The sequence below is a fragment of the Megascapheus bottae genome, chromosome 21 (genome assembly GCF_031878675.1).
Source record: "Megascapheus bottae isolate mThoBot1 chromosome 21, mThoBot2.hap1, whole genome shotgun sequence".
NCBI classification, from domain to species: Eukaryota; Metazoa; Chordata; class Mammalia; order Rodentia; family Geomyidae; genus Megascapheus; species Megascapheus bottae.
This window is the reverse complement of record NC_143529.1, coordinates 34,853,979-34,869,563: the sequence shown is the minus strand read 5'-3', so window position 1 is coordinate 34,869,563 and position 15,585 is coordinate 34,853,979. Positions and strand designations below refer to the sequence as shown.

Here is a 15,585-nt window from a genome sequence, read left to right as displayed (position 1 = left end):
TAAATAATGATCAAATTATATGCCAAGCTGACCAAATTATAGGCTAAAGTATTTGGTAAAAGTGTATGCAAATCAAACACACACCAATTCAGACAGTGACTACCATCTTTAGGAGCCATTAATCCATCTTGTAGAAGGATTTTCAGGCAGATCTCTCTTTACAAATTACCTCTTCTCGAAGCTGTCGTTCTCTTTCCTCCTCTAATTTTTGGATTTCAGCCAATGACAACGTGGCCTGGGATTGACATGGTGTTGTATTCGACTGTTGGCCCCATGTTGAAGAAGAGGGAAGCTAAAAAGAAATGGAGAGGCAGAAATATTGAGGAAATGTAAATAGGAGACAAAGACATAATTAAGTACAGTTAAAAATCTATTTTTTCCCTCAGCATTTGCAATATTCACTAAGTATCTGTCTATTCCTTTCTCATACTTTTGTTTGCTTGTTTTTTTTTTATAAACCAATTGTCCAGACCCAGGTTTATTTTAAACAAATTGAAAAAAAAAATACACACACACACATTTATACTTGCTTTATCATTTTTGGTGGCAAATTAGTTACATCTAGCATTATATCTAGCATTATCACATATCACAAAATATAATCACAATGGCAGTAACGAAATAATGGTTACACTGACAAGGATTTTTAACCCATAAAGGCATGAAGTGCCATCATGGATTTTTGTGCCTGGGCTGGTTTTGAATTGTGATACTCAGATCTCAGCCTCCTGAATAGTAGGATTACAGATGTGAGCCACTGGTACCTGGCTGTTTTTGTTTTTGTTTTTTTTTTTTTTAGTTGTTGTTGTTGTTTTCTTTTCTTTTTTTGCCAGTCGTAGGGACTGAACTCAGGGCCTGAGCACTGTCCTTGGGCTTTCTCAAGGCTAGAACACTACCACTTGAGCCATAGTACCTCTTCTAGCTTTTTTCTATGTATGTGGCACTGAGGAATCGGACCTGGGTCTTTGTGCATGCTAGGCAAGCACTATTACCACTAGGCCACCAGCCCTGTTGTTTGTTTTCTTAATTTAAAAAAAAAAAGTATCTATTTTTTGTTGGTAGTGGGGTTTGATCTCTGGGCCTGGGTGCTGTCCCTTAGCTCTTCAGCTCAACATTAGCACTCTATCACCTTGAGCCACAGCACCACTTCCATTTTCCTGGTGGTTCTTTGTAGGTAAGAGTGTCATGGACTTTCATATCCAGGCTGGCTTTGAACCAGACCCTCAGATCTTAGCTTCCTGAGTAGCTACCAGCACCTGGCTTACATTATTTTTCTAAGTATACATTTCAACATTACTACACTTCACATGCTGAATAAGCTCTTCTACTCTTTGAAATCCAAACTCTTTCTGGAAGATGATGACCTTCTTCTGTCTTAGTACTGGTACAGAAAGGCATTCCAAAGACCATGGCTCCCTATCAAACTTATGAAACAAACAGCTACCTTGTCTATGTCTATATCATAGCTCATGTCCTACCTCTTCTTTGTATTGCTTCTCTGGCTTAAATGCCTAACCCAAAGTATATACACATCATATTCTACTGATTACCCGAATATCCACCAGTAATATTTAATGACAGAGGGTGGTTTCACAGCTACCAATATTGCCAGCATCTGCCTTAATACAAGTCAGTAAAGGCTCCTCTGGCTGTGCCTAGGGTTCTACCTTCATCTGTGCCAACTGCTGCTGCTGCTGTTGCTGCTGCAACCTCCGGAGGGCTTCTTGTTGCTGCTGCCTCTGGCGCATCAGCTCCTTCTGTCGCTGCAGCTCCAGCTCCTTCCTTTTCCGTTCTTCCTCCTCGTGCCGGAGTCTGGCTGCCTCCTCTTCCATTCGAAGCCTGTTCTCTTCTAACCGACGCTGAGCTTCTTCTTCTTCCCGGGCCCATTTGGCAGCCTCCTCTTCCTTTCCAAAAGGAAAAATGAAAGAGGAAAAGATTTTATTAGTTATAGGGAAAAAAATGAATCCGGTTTGAAGGCTTCTTCCAAGTACGATACAGAAACTATGGACAAAGTGGAAACCTTATTTAGGATAACATGTAACAAATTTTTTTTAAATCTATAAGAACAAGATAAATCACTGAAAATGTTTTGGGAAGGAGAGTGATAGAGGAGGTAAGATTGATTGGGATATTGTAAATATGTGTGGAAATTAACAATAAAAATTCCCCTTTATAACTAAGGTAAGCTAAAAAAAAGTGTTCAAAACAAAAGTATGTTTGTGGTCACAAAGATATGTTCTAGAGTCCAACTCTAATAGCTCACAGAGCTATCACTTTGAAAGTCTTCCGTGAAATCCAAAATCTCATAGAGGCTCACCACCAGCTTCAAGAGCATCCTGGAAGTACCACTCCCACATTCTAGGCCAAGCAGGGTGTTATCTGAGGAGCTACCAAGATCTGGAGAGGGTAGTGGGGCATGTGTGGAATCAAAGCATCTACTAGGCAAGACAACCTCATTAATTTCCTCCCTTCCTGCCACAGAGCCAGTTCTCTCTCTTTATCCTCTATTACCGTCCCCTTACCTGGGCTTATTAGATATCCTCAGCTATTTTCCTTTGAAACTAGCTCACTGTGCCCATGGCAACTTGTGTCACTATTCAGCCATCTCTTCACCTTTATAGCTTTGTTTACTCTGTCTACAATGTTCTGTCTTGTCCAGATGATGTGTTCTCCAAAGTTTAGGTTAACTGTAACATCCTCCCATCCTGCCACTCACAAATATTGGGAAAGCAGATTTTCCCTTCGACAATGCCCAAATATCCATTGGCCTGGCATCCTGTAATACAAAGGGACCCACTCCCAGTCCTCCTGGTGTAGCTTTTCACTCTCCTTCTCCCAACTACCCCTCAACTCCCCTCTGCTCTCTCTCCCTTTTATTTGAATTCAGGGTCTAGGTGCTGTCCCTAAGCTTTTTCCCTCAAGGTTAGCACTCTACCACTTGGTCACAACACCACTTTTGGTATTTTTGGTGGTTAACTGGAAATAAGAGTCTCACAGACTTTCTTACATGGGCTGGCTTTGAACCATGATCCTCAGATCTCAACCTTTTGAGTTGCTAAGGTTATAGGCTTGAGCCAGAAGTGCCTGGTTTAGCTTCTATTTCTATCTAGCCAACATTAACTCCTTTCAGCATTCTTTCTTACAGAGAAAGTCTCCTGTCACACATCAGATTTTAGATGCTACATTTTGTTTTAAAGTTTCCAATGGAAGGCCAGGAGTTTGGCCTAGTGGTAGAGTGCTTGCCTAGCAGGCACAAAGACCCAGGTTTGATTCCTTGGTACCACATACATAGAAAAAGCCGGAAGTGGTGCTGAGGCTCAAGAGAAGTGGTAGACCTCTAGCCTTGAGAAAGCCCAAGGACCGTACTTAGGCCCTGAGTTCAACTGGAGCAAAAAAAAAAAAAAAAAAAAAGTTTCCAATGGAACTAGGACCTGCTGTAGGTCCACGGAACTCATAACATTGAAGATGGTATTAAATTTTAATGAGAAGGCTAAAGATTAAGACAATTAGGCAATTTTTAATAAAAGAAATCTGGAAAGTGATGGCTGACTCCAAAACTAAAATAAAGCTTCAGTAATCAAGACACTTTATTAATTAAACATAGACAGGTGATCTGAGAATAAAAAAGTCTAAGGGGCCCAGAGTTTGGTCTAGTGGTAGAGTGCTCGCCTAGCATGCATGAAGACCCAGGTTTGATTTTTCGGTATCATACACAAAAATGCCGGAAGTGGTGCTGTGGCTCAAGTGGTAGAGTTCTGGTCTTGAAAATGCCCAAGTACAGTCCTCAGGCCCTAAGCTCAAGCCCAGGACTGGGAAAAAAAAAAAATCTAGAGAAAGACCCATATCTATACAAAAAGCACAAGAAAATTTAAATGGAGAAAAGACAGATTCTAAAAATGAGTGCTGAGCTGGGTGGGGTGGCTCTCACCTATAATCCTAGCTACTCAGGAGGCTAAGATCTGAGGATCACGGTTCAAAGCCAGCACAGGCACTAAAGACCAACACCCTTATCTCCTCTAGACAAGGAAGCGGGGCTGTGGCTCAGGGGTAGGGCGGAGCTAGATTCACTAAGAAGGGGGGAAAAATATCACATCAAAATTACAAACAAGGTCTGTTGCACTAGTGCACAGCTGTGGGTAAGAAAGGGTTGTGAAGCCGGGCACAGTGGCTCACACCTGTAATCCTAGCCACTCAGGAAGCTGAGATCTGAGGATGGTGATTCAATGCCAGCCCCGGCAGGAGAGTCTGTGAGACTCATTTCCAACTAACCACAGGAAAACTGGAAGTGGAACTGTGGCTCAAATTAATAGAACACAAGCCTTGAGGAAAAAGAGTTCAGGGACAGCTCCTAGTCTTGCAATCAAGGCACATACCCAACAAAACCAAATAAACAAAAATTCTGCTTAACAGAAGAAAACATATGAGCCATAGCACAAGGGAAAAATATGTGCAAAGTATTTATCAGAGACTATCTCTTCAGGTCCTGGTGTGATGACTTATGCCTGCCTGTACCATTAGCTAATCAAAGTGGAGACTGACTGAGCAGATGATGTTCTAAGCCAGCTGGGGTAAAAAGCTTGCATGACCCCATCTCAACCAATAGCTTTGTGTGGTAGGACACATCTGTTCACCCAGCTATGGATGAAAGATAGAAATCTAGGCCTACATTGGCATAGGCATAAGCATTCCAAAATACTAAAATACAAAGGGCTGGGGAATAGCCTAAATGGTAGAACACCTGTAAAACAAGCTTTCCAAATCCCCCAATACACACATATTCAGAATATGAAGATTCTGTGTCTAAGTGAGTAAACACACAAAATTATTAAATATTTGATTAAACATCATCAAAATTTAAAGCTTAAATTTTTGTTTCAAAGCATGCCACCAAGAAAAAAATATGCAACTTGGAACCCAGAAATAAATGCATTTACTTACAGGCAACTCATTTTCAATAGAGATGCCAAGAACATACAATTGGGGAAAGAACAGTCTTCTTCAGTAGGTGATGATAGAAAACTAGATATTCATACGCAGGAGAATGAAACTCGACCACGCACATACTATACTCCCCAAACTGCGTTAGCACCACTGAAGCTAGGAATGACTTATGGAAATTTGATGTAACTGTCTATTTCGTATACGTCTTTTACATTTTTCACAAAGTATCTGAACAAAAACTAGGAAGATAAGATTTTACGTTCCCCCTACAAAACAGGTTATTATTTAAAGAGAAAGGAAGTATTCAGACAAAAATAACAAGAGCCAGTTACCTCTTCTGGCAATTTTCAGCACCCTGAGGAGGTTTAACAAGCCTATTAAGTCCTTATGACTAAGTTTCCTAACTTAAAGCAACAACTTAAAAGAGTAAGTATCTGGCCACCTGCTTTCGTAACAACTCCTCCTGCTTCCGCCTCTCTTCTTCTTCTCTCCGCCTCTCCTCCAGTCTTCTAAGAGCTTCTTCTTGCTGCTGTCTCTCCTCCTCTTCTCTCTGGCGCCGTAATGCAAGTTCTTGTTCTCTTTGGCGTCGTAGAGCCTCTTCCTTAAGCAAAAAAGAATGCGAGAGATTATATGTGAAACGCAGGGTCCAGCAATCAATATACGTCACGATTTGAAGAGGAACTGTTTCTGTGCTACTAAATCTCTGTAAGTATAAGATAATATAATCAAGATATAGAGTGAACGGTATATATGAGATGCAGAGTTGGAACATTAAGAATAAAAAGCCAGGGGCCGGGAGTTTGGCCTAGTGGTTAAAGTGCTTGCCTAGCATGCATGAAGACCCGGGTTCGATTCCTCGGTACCACATACATAGAAAAAAAGCCAGAAGTAGTGCTGAGGCTCAAGTGGTAGAGCTCTAGCTTTGAGAAAGTCCAAGGACAGTGCTCCGGCCCTGAGCTCAAGCCCAGGACTGGGAAAAAAAAAAAAAAAAGAATAAAAAGCCAAACAAAAGCTAGGTGTCTATGCCTGTAATCCTAGCTATTCAGAAAGCTAAGATCTCAGAGTAAAGTCCACAAGATTCTATCTCCAATTAACCAGCAAAATGTGGCAAGTGGAGCTGTGATTCTACGACTAGCACCACCACCCCCACAAAAAAAAAAAAAAAAAATCCCCAAACAAACAAACAAGTCCTACATTTAGAATGCTAGTAGACTGCAAGACATCAGGAAGTCTAATCTGATTTAAAAATCAGTTACACCGGCTGGGAGTTTGGCCTAGTGGTGGAGTGCTTGCCTAGCATACACGAAGATCCAAGTTCGGTTCCTTGGTACCACATACATAGAAAAAGAAAAAGGCAGAAGTGGTGCTGAGGCTTAAGTGGTAGAGCTCTAGCCTTGAGAAAGTCCCAAGACATTGCTCAGTCCCTGAGCTCAAACCCAAGACTGGCACCAAAAAAAAAAAAAAGCAGTTACACTATTTATTCATTAACTCTATAGCCTATAGAAGACTACACTAGAGCTCTGCCTTTGGTTTGTCCACTGGTTCCTGTGGTTGGTTGGTTGGTCTCTCGGTTAGAGTGTGCTCCCCTGCTCTCTCCCCGCCCCATTCCTGGGCTTGAGCTCGGGGCCTGAGCACTGTCCTTAGACTCTGTCAAGGCTAAAGCTCTTACCACTTGAGCCTCAGCACCATTTCCAGCATTTTTCTATGTACGTGCTACCGAGGAATCAAACCATGGTCTTTGTGCATGCTAGGCAAGCACTCTACCACTAGGTCAAACTCCATGCCCCTTTGGTCTCTTTTAATCAACTAGAAACCAAAGATCAAATCAACAATCCAGGCAAAAGTCCCAGAGTAGTCCTGACTACTCTCCTAGTCAGAAGTACTGAGAGAATGTGTCCCAAAACATTTTCTGAAGAACACTCTCCCATTTCCCCCCACCCCCATTATGAAAGTACAACAGGGAAAGGGATCCTATTTGTATCATTTCAGGAACACTGAATACTACAGAATTAAGTGCATTTCCTTACTGATAATACTTCTTTGTCACTCTTTTATACTGACACATAGGGTAACTAAAACGTGACAGTAGTTCTCATCTTAACACAGTCCCCTTTGTTCTTACGTGCACTTCTTGAAGCTGACAAGTGTGAAATGTTCAGCAAGGGCTAGACTTTGGGACCACTAGAGAGGAGATTCATTGAACTAGAGTCATCAAAACCCCAACAGAAAAATGGACCAAGGGACTAGTGGTAGAGTGCTTGTCTAGCATGCATGAAAACCTGGGGTTCAATTCCTCGATACCACATACATAGAAAGAGCCAGAAGTGGTGCTGTGGCTCAAATGATAGAGCTCCAGCCTTGAGGAAAAGGCCAAGGACAGTGCTCAGGCCCTGAGTTCAAACCCAGGACTGGGGGGAGAAAAAAGAAAAAAAGAAAATGGACTAGGTGAGTGAACAGAATTTCCCAAAATGAAGTGCAGTGAAAATTCATGAAAAATATTAAACCTCACTGTGACAAATACATGAAGACTTAGCAAAAAGGACCTTCAAGCACTCTGATGTAAGTGAAAACTTAGGAACAAGCATTATGATATTAGGGAATGACTACAATATAAACTTAGATGCAGTTCCACTTAGTAAATATGATATAAATTTGTAGATGTACATTATGACATGAAAATAACAAAACTCATCAATGTCAAAAAAGTAGGTTCTGAAACACTATGATAAGAGCCAGGCTTGGTGGCCCATGCCTGTAATCCTAGCTACTCAAGAGGCTGAGATCAGAAGATTAAGGGTCAAAGCCAGCCTGGGCCCAAAAGGACCTGAAACTCATCTCCAGTTAAACTCTAGGAAACGGGAAGTGGGACTTGGCTCAAGGATAGGGCAATAGCCTTGAGCTGAAGAGAGCTCAGGGACAGCACCCAGGCTGAGTTCAAGCCACATGACCAAAAACAAACAAAAACCACTACCACTGATACATAACTCTTAAAGAAGCACATGGAGCAAGGTGAGATGTTCACACCTGCAGTACTAGCTACTCAGGAGGCTGAGATCTGAGAGTCATGGTTCAAAGCCAGCCGGGGCACTAAAGTTAGAGAGACTTTTATCTCCAATTAACCCCTAGAAAACTGGAGTGTGGTGCTGTGGCTCAAGGGGTAGGGCAGAAGCATTCAGCTGAAGAGCTTAGGGACAGCACCCTGGTCCAGAGTTCAGGCGTCACAACCGACACAGAGAGGGAGGCGGAGGGGGAGAGGGAGAGAGACAGAGGGAGGGAGAGGGAGAGAAAGGCACATGACTGGTCCTCAATCAACTATGGACTGAAAATATTTGGGAAACAAAAATTATATTTAAACTGAATGTGTATATACTTTTTAAAATTTCTTATTATGCCCTAAAAATAAAAAAACACTTTTATGGTTTGTTTTATGGTTAAGTGTAAAAAGTCATACAAAAAGACAAATTACTTGTTTAATTCCACTTACAAGGGATACCAGAATGGTCAGATGCATAGAAACAAAATGCAGAATGGTGGTTACCAGAAGCAGCAGGAAGAAGTGGGACTCCTTGTTTAATGGATACAGAGTTGCAGATGGAAAGATGAAGTGATACTGGTGAGGGTTATACAACCAACATAAATGTATGTAATGTCACTGAATGTGGCTTCAAGCCCTTAAGACCAGCCAGGAACAGGGTTCATGACTATAATACCAGCTACTTAAGGAGGCAGAAACTGGAGAATTGTGGTTAAAGCTTATTAGCCCGGGCAAAAAGTTTTTGAGAAGTATTAGTGAAAAGAAGTAGGTGTGATGGTACACATCTGCCATTTCAGCTAAGTGGGATGTATAAAGATCACAGTAGAGGCTGGCCTACACAAAGCAAGTTGAGCCCTATCTTGAGGTAAGCAGGGAAACAAAAGCAAAAGGATCAGGGGTGTAGTTCAAGTGGCAGAATACCTGCCTACCAAGTGTGAAGCCCTGAGTACAAACCCAATACTAGGGGTGGATAGAGGGTGCTTAAGATGGTAATGTTTTCATAAAGGAGACTAAGGAGGGATCTCAGTAATGAAAATATAAGTGTCAGAATAAGGCCTGCAGTTCATTGCCAGACAGAAAAACGAGGTAGGGAGTGAAGGAGGGATACATTTTAGTGTGTGTGTGTGTGTGTGTGTGTGTGTGTGATCTGGGGCTTGAACTTAGGGCTTTGGCGCTCTCCCTGAGCTTCTCTGCTTAAGGCTAGCACTCTACCAACTGAGCCACAGTTCCACACCCAGCTTTTTGGTGGTCATCTGGAGATTATCAGTAAGTTTTCTGGGCTGATTTTGAACCTCTAGTCTCATAGCTCAGCCTGAGTAGATAGGATTATAGGTGTAAGCCCCAGGCTCATGCCATTCATACAGGGGTTTTTTTGTTGTTTTGTTTTTTGCCAGTCCTGGGCCTTGAACTCAGGGCTTGAGCACTGTCCTTGGGCTTTTCTTTTTCCTCAAGGCTAGAGCTTTACCACTTGAGCCACAGCACCATTTCCGGCTTTTTTCTATATATGTGGTCCAAGGAATCAAACCCGGGTCTTTGTGGATGCTAGGCAAGCACTCTACCACTAAGCCATACTCCTGGCCTACGACAGTTTTTTAAAAGGCCATTTACCCTTATAAATAACATAAAATTTAATGTTATGTGCCAGATATTATATTATTATGTTTTTAGTACTAAGAATAAATCACGGTGATGCATGCCTATAATTCTAACTACTCATGAGGCAGAGATCAAAAGGATCATGGTTCAAGGCCCAACAGGGCAAAAAGTTAGCAGGAGTCATCACAACAAACAAGCCAGGTATAGTGGTTCACGTGTGTATTCCTACCTATAAGAGGATCACAGTCTGATATCGGCCAAAGTAAAATGGGTTTGAAGCATGCCTCAAATGACAGTGTGCTTACACACAGCAAGAAAAAAAGCCCTAAGTATAAAACCCTAGTTATACCAATTTTTTTTGGGGGGGGGGTAGGGGGGGGGCCTTGAACTCTGGGCCTGGGTGCTGTCCCTAAGCTCTTAAGCTCAAGACTAGCACTCTACCACTTGAGCCACAGTGCCACTTCCTATGTCAAATTTTTTTTAACATGGAATGCAGAATTAGAGTCGAAATTTAACTCATTTATAAAATGCAAGAAATTATGCAAAGAACATCAATTCCAAGAACAAGGAATAGTATTGCAGTGGGTGCTGGGACTATTATCTCATGGATGTGGTATGTGCTGTGCAGACTACTGCAGTTCTCACCGAGAGCTACTCTGAGGTCGCAGAGATTTACCTGTTTTCTTCGGGCCAGCTCTTCCTCCTCTCGCCTTTTCCTCTCTTCCTCCTGCTGCCTCCGAAGCATTTCTTCCTGTTGCCTCCGGAGCTCTTCTTGCCTCTTTCGTTCCTCCTCTTCCCGTTTTGCCCTCATTTCTGCTTCTCTTCTCTCCTGCTCTAGCTGGGATTGTAGAAGAGCATTCTTAAACACATGAAAGCCAGGAGAGGAACAACCCAAAAATCACTGAGTCAAATTATCACAGAAGCTAGGATATACAGGTACTGTCATTCGCTTAGCTATTTGTCCTACAAGTGGGTGATCAAACACCATGTTAAATAACTGCACTGTACTGTACATTCTTCTACATTTAATGCTTCTCACTTTGCTCACCTCCTCCCTTCACACTCTATCACATCATGTATGTGTGTGTGTGACCACAAGTGTCCAGTGACAGCAACATCAGAATTCTCGTGGGATGGTTTGATTGGTATTATTTTACTCATTATTACAAAAGATTTTTCTGACAGAAGATCTAGCAGTGGTGGCTACAAGGTATTAGTACCTATGCAGTAAATGTCAGGAAGTAATTATCAGCCCCAGCATTCCTGAATCTAGCTGTTTTATGAGTTCAATTTGTTCTCACACGTCTAAGACTTTATTGGTACTATTACCTTCAAATGTAATTTAATTTTCACCTCATTATTTCACCTTGTTATCCCAAACCCTACTGGTGTTCCAATGAAAATTAACTTAGGAAGTGCTGTCTGTCGAAAGTGTCAGTGGCTAGCTGGACTGCACAGTCTTCATCACTCTGCAACTGTGACTGCTGTGGATCTATGTCCGCCATGCTTCTCCCCCAGACCGAAAACTGCCTGAATGAGCCAGTCTTTTATTATCTTTGTTTCTAATGCGCTGACACTCCAAAGTTATGAATCATTAATGAGATGGCCTAACCATGGACCTTTCCATTCTGAGTACTCCAAAGGGATTGTCACTACCTTAGGGAATAAACACACTGAGTGTAAAATTATAACAGACTTTCTCAAAAGGATGAGAATCCAGAAATCATTATAATTATACCAAGCAAATTTAGACATTGTCTTCTGGCAAATATTAAAACCGAAATAAAAGATTCTAGCTACTCCAGACAATGAATGGTTTCATACACGGGAGATCCTAGAAAATGACTATAAAGGTTCAATGTGGGAAGGTTCATGTCAGATCATGAGTCTAATAAACAATTTTCTCAGTGTTAGCAGTTACAAAATGTTCATAACACAAATAATACAACTATTTATATGATCATGATCAATATATATGTCAACCAACATTTACACATTAATTTTATTGTTTAAGGTCTTTTTAGAAAAAAAAAATGGAAGAATGATACATTTTAAATGTACTTATACAACAGAAGTTAACCAAAAGGAAATTTACAGCTGACCAGAGCAAAAGAGAGGGGGAGAAAGAAAGAAAGAGGGGAGAAAGGAAGGGGTTGGGAGGGGGGGAGAGGAAGAGGATAAGAAGTTAGTAAACACACATGCTATTTTTGCAACTGTGAGTTGTACCCCAACATGAAAGAATGCGCTTCAGACCTTTGCAGCTTTGGCCTTTTCTAGCTGCTGAAGCTGTTCCAGGGCGGGGCTTGGTGCTGTAGTGTCCAGGGGAAGATCCCACACGCTACTGCCTTCCCAAACTGTAAACAAGTGTACAAGTGATGGAAACAAGAGGTTACATACTAACATACTGAAAAAAGCCTTCTCTGGGCTTGAATAAGCCACATGACACACATTGGTTTTGTATGTTATGTGTATGTGTGCACACACAAGTTCTAGGACTTTAACTCAGGGCCGAGGCAAAAGAGGCATAGGTCTACTTCTGGCTGTTGGGTGGTTAACTGGAGATTAGAGACTCACAGACTTTCCTGCCTGGGCACGATAGGGTCACAGCTTCGAGTAGCTAGTGTTAGAGAGAAGTGTGAGCCGCTGTTATCTGGCTCATGTTGGTGTTTTGACTTGGTCTTTTTGTGTGCTGGTCCTGACCCTGAGCTTTTGTGGCTCTAACACTATGAGCCACAGCTCCACCTGAGGCTTTTTGGACATAAGAGTCTCGTGGATTTTACTGCTCAGCTAACTTCAAGTCACATTACTCAGATCTCAGCCCCTGAGTAGCTAGGATTGTAGCTGTTAAGTATTAGCAACCAGCATTTTGCTTTTTCATTTGAAACAGATTCTTCCTATGTAGCCCCGATTAGCATTAACCTTAAGATTTTCTAGCTTCAGCGTCTTTGAGTGCTGGGATTACAGAGATGTGTCATTCAGCTGTTAATTGGAGTCTCACACACTTTCCTGCCTGGGCTGACTTTGAACTACAATCCTCAGATCTCAGCTTACTGAATAGCTGGGATTAAGGGCCTGAGTCACTGTGCCCAGCTGTTATTCTTTTAAGTACACTGAACTATAAGTAGGCTATGGTTTCTACCTATATAAATACATCTATAAGAAAGGAAATATGGGGCCAGGAGTTTGGCCTAGTGGTTAAGTGCTTGTCTAGCATGCACAAAGACCTGGGTTCGATTCCTCGGTACCACATACATAGAAAAAAGCCAGAAGTGGTGCTGAGGCTCAAGTGGTAGAGCTCTAGCCTTGAGAAAAATCCAAGGACAGTGCTCAGGCCCTGAGCTCAAGCCTAGGACTGGGGGGGGGGAAGGAAATATGAGAACTTTAATGGGAAACTGATTTCATCCTTGAAAAGTCCAACAGTGGGTTCATTTGCACATCTTAACTGATAAACAACAGTAACACAAAATTAAAACAATTAGGGCACCTGCTGAACATGTCACAATTCCAGGATTTCAACTCCAGCATACTGGGTAGTTGCTCTAACATATTAACTTCCACTGTAATTGTTAATTCATTAAAAAATAATTAAAAGTGTAAATTTCATCCTAATGAGAAGACAGTAAGTATACTACAGCTGAAACTGGAAAGAGTGGCTAGGTCCTACAGAAAACATTTGGTGTGGCTGGCTTAAAAGTCAACACAGGATCAGATCAAGAAGTAATAAACAAAGGCTTCTAAGGATACTTTTCTTATTTCCATTGGACTTTTGAAAGTCTCTTCTAAATTTCTACAATAATCTATTGATGGGACTATTAAATGTTATCTAGTAAATCTATGGCCCAGTACTGGTAGCTCACATCTGTAATCCTAGGTACTCAGGAGGCCAAGATGTGAGGATCAAGGTACAAAGCCTGCTGAAGCAGGCTTTAACTGGAGACTTTTATTTCCAATTAACTACCAGAAAACCAGAAGTCTAATTGTGGCTCAAAGTGGTAGAGTACTATCCTTGAGCAGAGAAGCTCAGAGGCAGTGACTAGGCCGTGAGTTCAAGCCACACAACCAACTAAAATAAGTAAATAAAAACAAAATCTATGGACTCTATTAAGGACCTTGGACGAATACAAGCTCAAAAAAATTATTTAATAAACTACTTTAGAATTTCTATAACATCTTAACTAGAAATCAATACTAGGAAAAAAATAATTTATACATAGTTTCCATTGGAGACTACTCTCACAACCTTCAGAATCATTGTTAAGAGAATTACAGCTTGTTGGCCCAATACCTCAGGAAAGTCTGACAATCTCCAAACTCAATTATGTCTTCTTAATGACTTCTAATTTTTCAAAATTTCCAAAGATTAGATAATCAAGAAAGGTACTCATTTCAAAACAGGCTTTTCTCGCCCTCAAATTATTGAAAATATGTAGTATTAATTAACATATGTTACAATCTTTAATTCAAAAGTAGAGACCATTGAAGTGAAAATTTGGCTCCTGGTGATAAGGCGTTAGCTTTGAGTGGAAAAGCCAAGCAAGATGGCTAGGCCCAAGTTAAGTCCCAGTACCAGCACAAAAGTGGAGATCACTGTTACTTAGGTTTTCATTTCTGTTTCCTCTCATCCCATCACGTCATGACTAAAGACTTTTCTATGGCTGGAGATAAAGCACTTGTCTAGCTTTCACTAAGACCTTCATTTAATTCCAATACTGCAGGAAGAAAAGACATTTCCACATTGCTTTAAAATAACATTTTTAAAATCTGACTCAAAATATTTAATAAAAATATAGCAAATCATTTCTAACAATTGCAAAGTATATTTTCAACATATGTATGCAATCTTTTTCTCGGATTTATTAAAAATTTATTTTCAATTGAATCATAAAACTATTATTAAGGTCTAAATCCTTGTTTTTACCTGTGGGTTGTGAAGCAGCTGGCTGAAGCTCCCATATAGAGCCAGTATCTGGCACTGACACAGACCTAGTTACTGAGGGAATGATGTTCTGATCAGATATTCTGTAAAATGGAAAATGAACAAGAATATGTTCTGGTTACTTGCAAAAATAAGACAAAGAGATTCTCTATGTTACTTGAGGGCCAGTCTTCCAGATTATTTGGTCAGAAAACTTTCATTACCCTAAATAAAACCTAACACGACAAAAGGAATTGGGAGAGGAACCTATCTACCTGATAGGCTCACTTACTGGCTGGTACTCTACCACCTGAGCCAGGCCTCCAATGCCCAAATACTTCTAATTGATGGGCATACCCACTTCTTACAGAAATCCCAATTAGGTCAATGAAAGTTATAGGAAACAGGGTGCACTGTATTAGTTTCCTCTGGAATTTTGCTTATATTAGGTTCATTAAGTCCTTTTGCCTTGAAGAATCAGAGTGTGCATAACTTTAAAACAGAGGTCTCTCCACTGTCTACTTGCTACATGGGTTAGAGCTCAAAGGAGAAATAGAAGTCACTTTTGATTAAAGGGAACACACAGTATACTTCGGGAGCAGTAATATACATATTCAGGAGCTAAGGCACATAAGCCGTATGGTCTGAAACAACAGAAACTTGACACTATTATCATATCTACCTTTTCTGAAGATTTAAAAATGTTGTGAAGACCACATCCTATGTAGCATCCTATGCAGTCTTTTTTCAGATTAACAGCATAACTGCTTATTTAAGCAATTAAACTCAGGGTATAATTCTTCTGCTACAGGCTCTATGAGTCCCTAATGCTTCTCAAGTGTTCTTACTACTTTTTGGTTAGTATTCCAAATGCATTCTCTAGGCCCCGTGCAAGCAGCTCACCCCTGTAATCCTAGGTACCCAGGAGCATGAAATGCGCCAGCCCAGGCAGTAAGGTCCGTGAGACTCATCCGGTTAACCCCCCAAAAGGCGGAATAGAGGGGTGGCTCAAGTTGTAGAGCACTAGCCTTGAGCTGCCCCGCCCCAAAGAAAAACAAAAGCGTCCTTGACGGTGCCCCAGAACTGGCACACAAAAAAG

The 15,585-nt window shown here is 41.2% G+C and overlaps 1 protein-coding gene across 5 annotated transcripts in view; it reads right to left on the bottom strand.

The window, feature by feature from the left end:
• Gigyf2 (GRB10 interacting GYF protein 2) overlaps positions 1-15,585 on the bottom strand; it is a 132,804-nt gene that overhangs the window by 15,966 nt on the left and 101,253 nt on the right. For all 5 annotated transcript variants that reach the window (XM_090355052.1, XM_090355053.1, XM_090355055.1 and 2 more), the window contains 6 exons: positions 14,490-14,590; positions 11,825-11,925; positions 10,248-10,409; positions 5,384-5,542; positions 1,668-1,904; positions 170-292 (listed from right to left, as the gene is read on the bottom strand). In XM_090355052.1, coding sequence (XP_090211178.1) covers positions 170-292; positions 1,668-1,904; positions 5,384-5,542; positions 10,248-10,409; positions 11,825-11,925; positions 14,490-14,590 — 883 coding nt within the window. The remainder of the gene's footprint in view (positions 1-169; positions 293-1,667; positions 1,905-5,383; positions 5,543-10,247; positions 10,410-11,824; positions 11,926-14,489; positions 14,591-15,585) is intronic.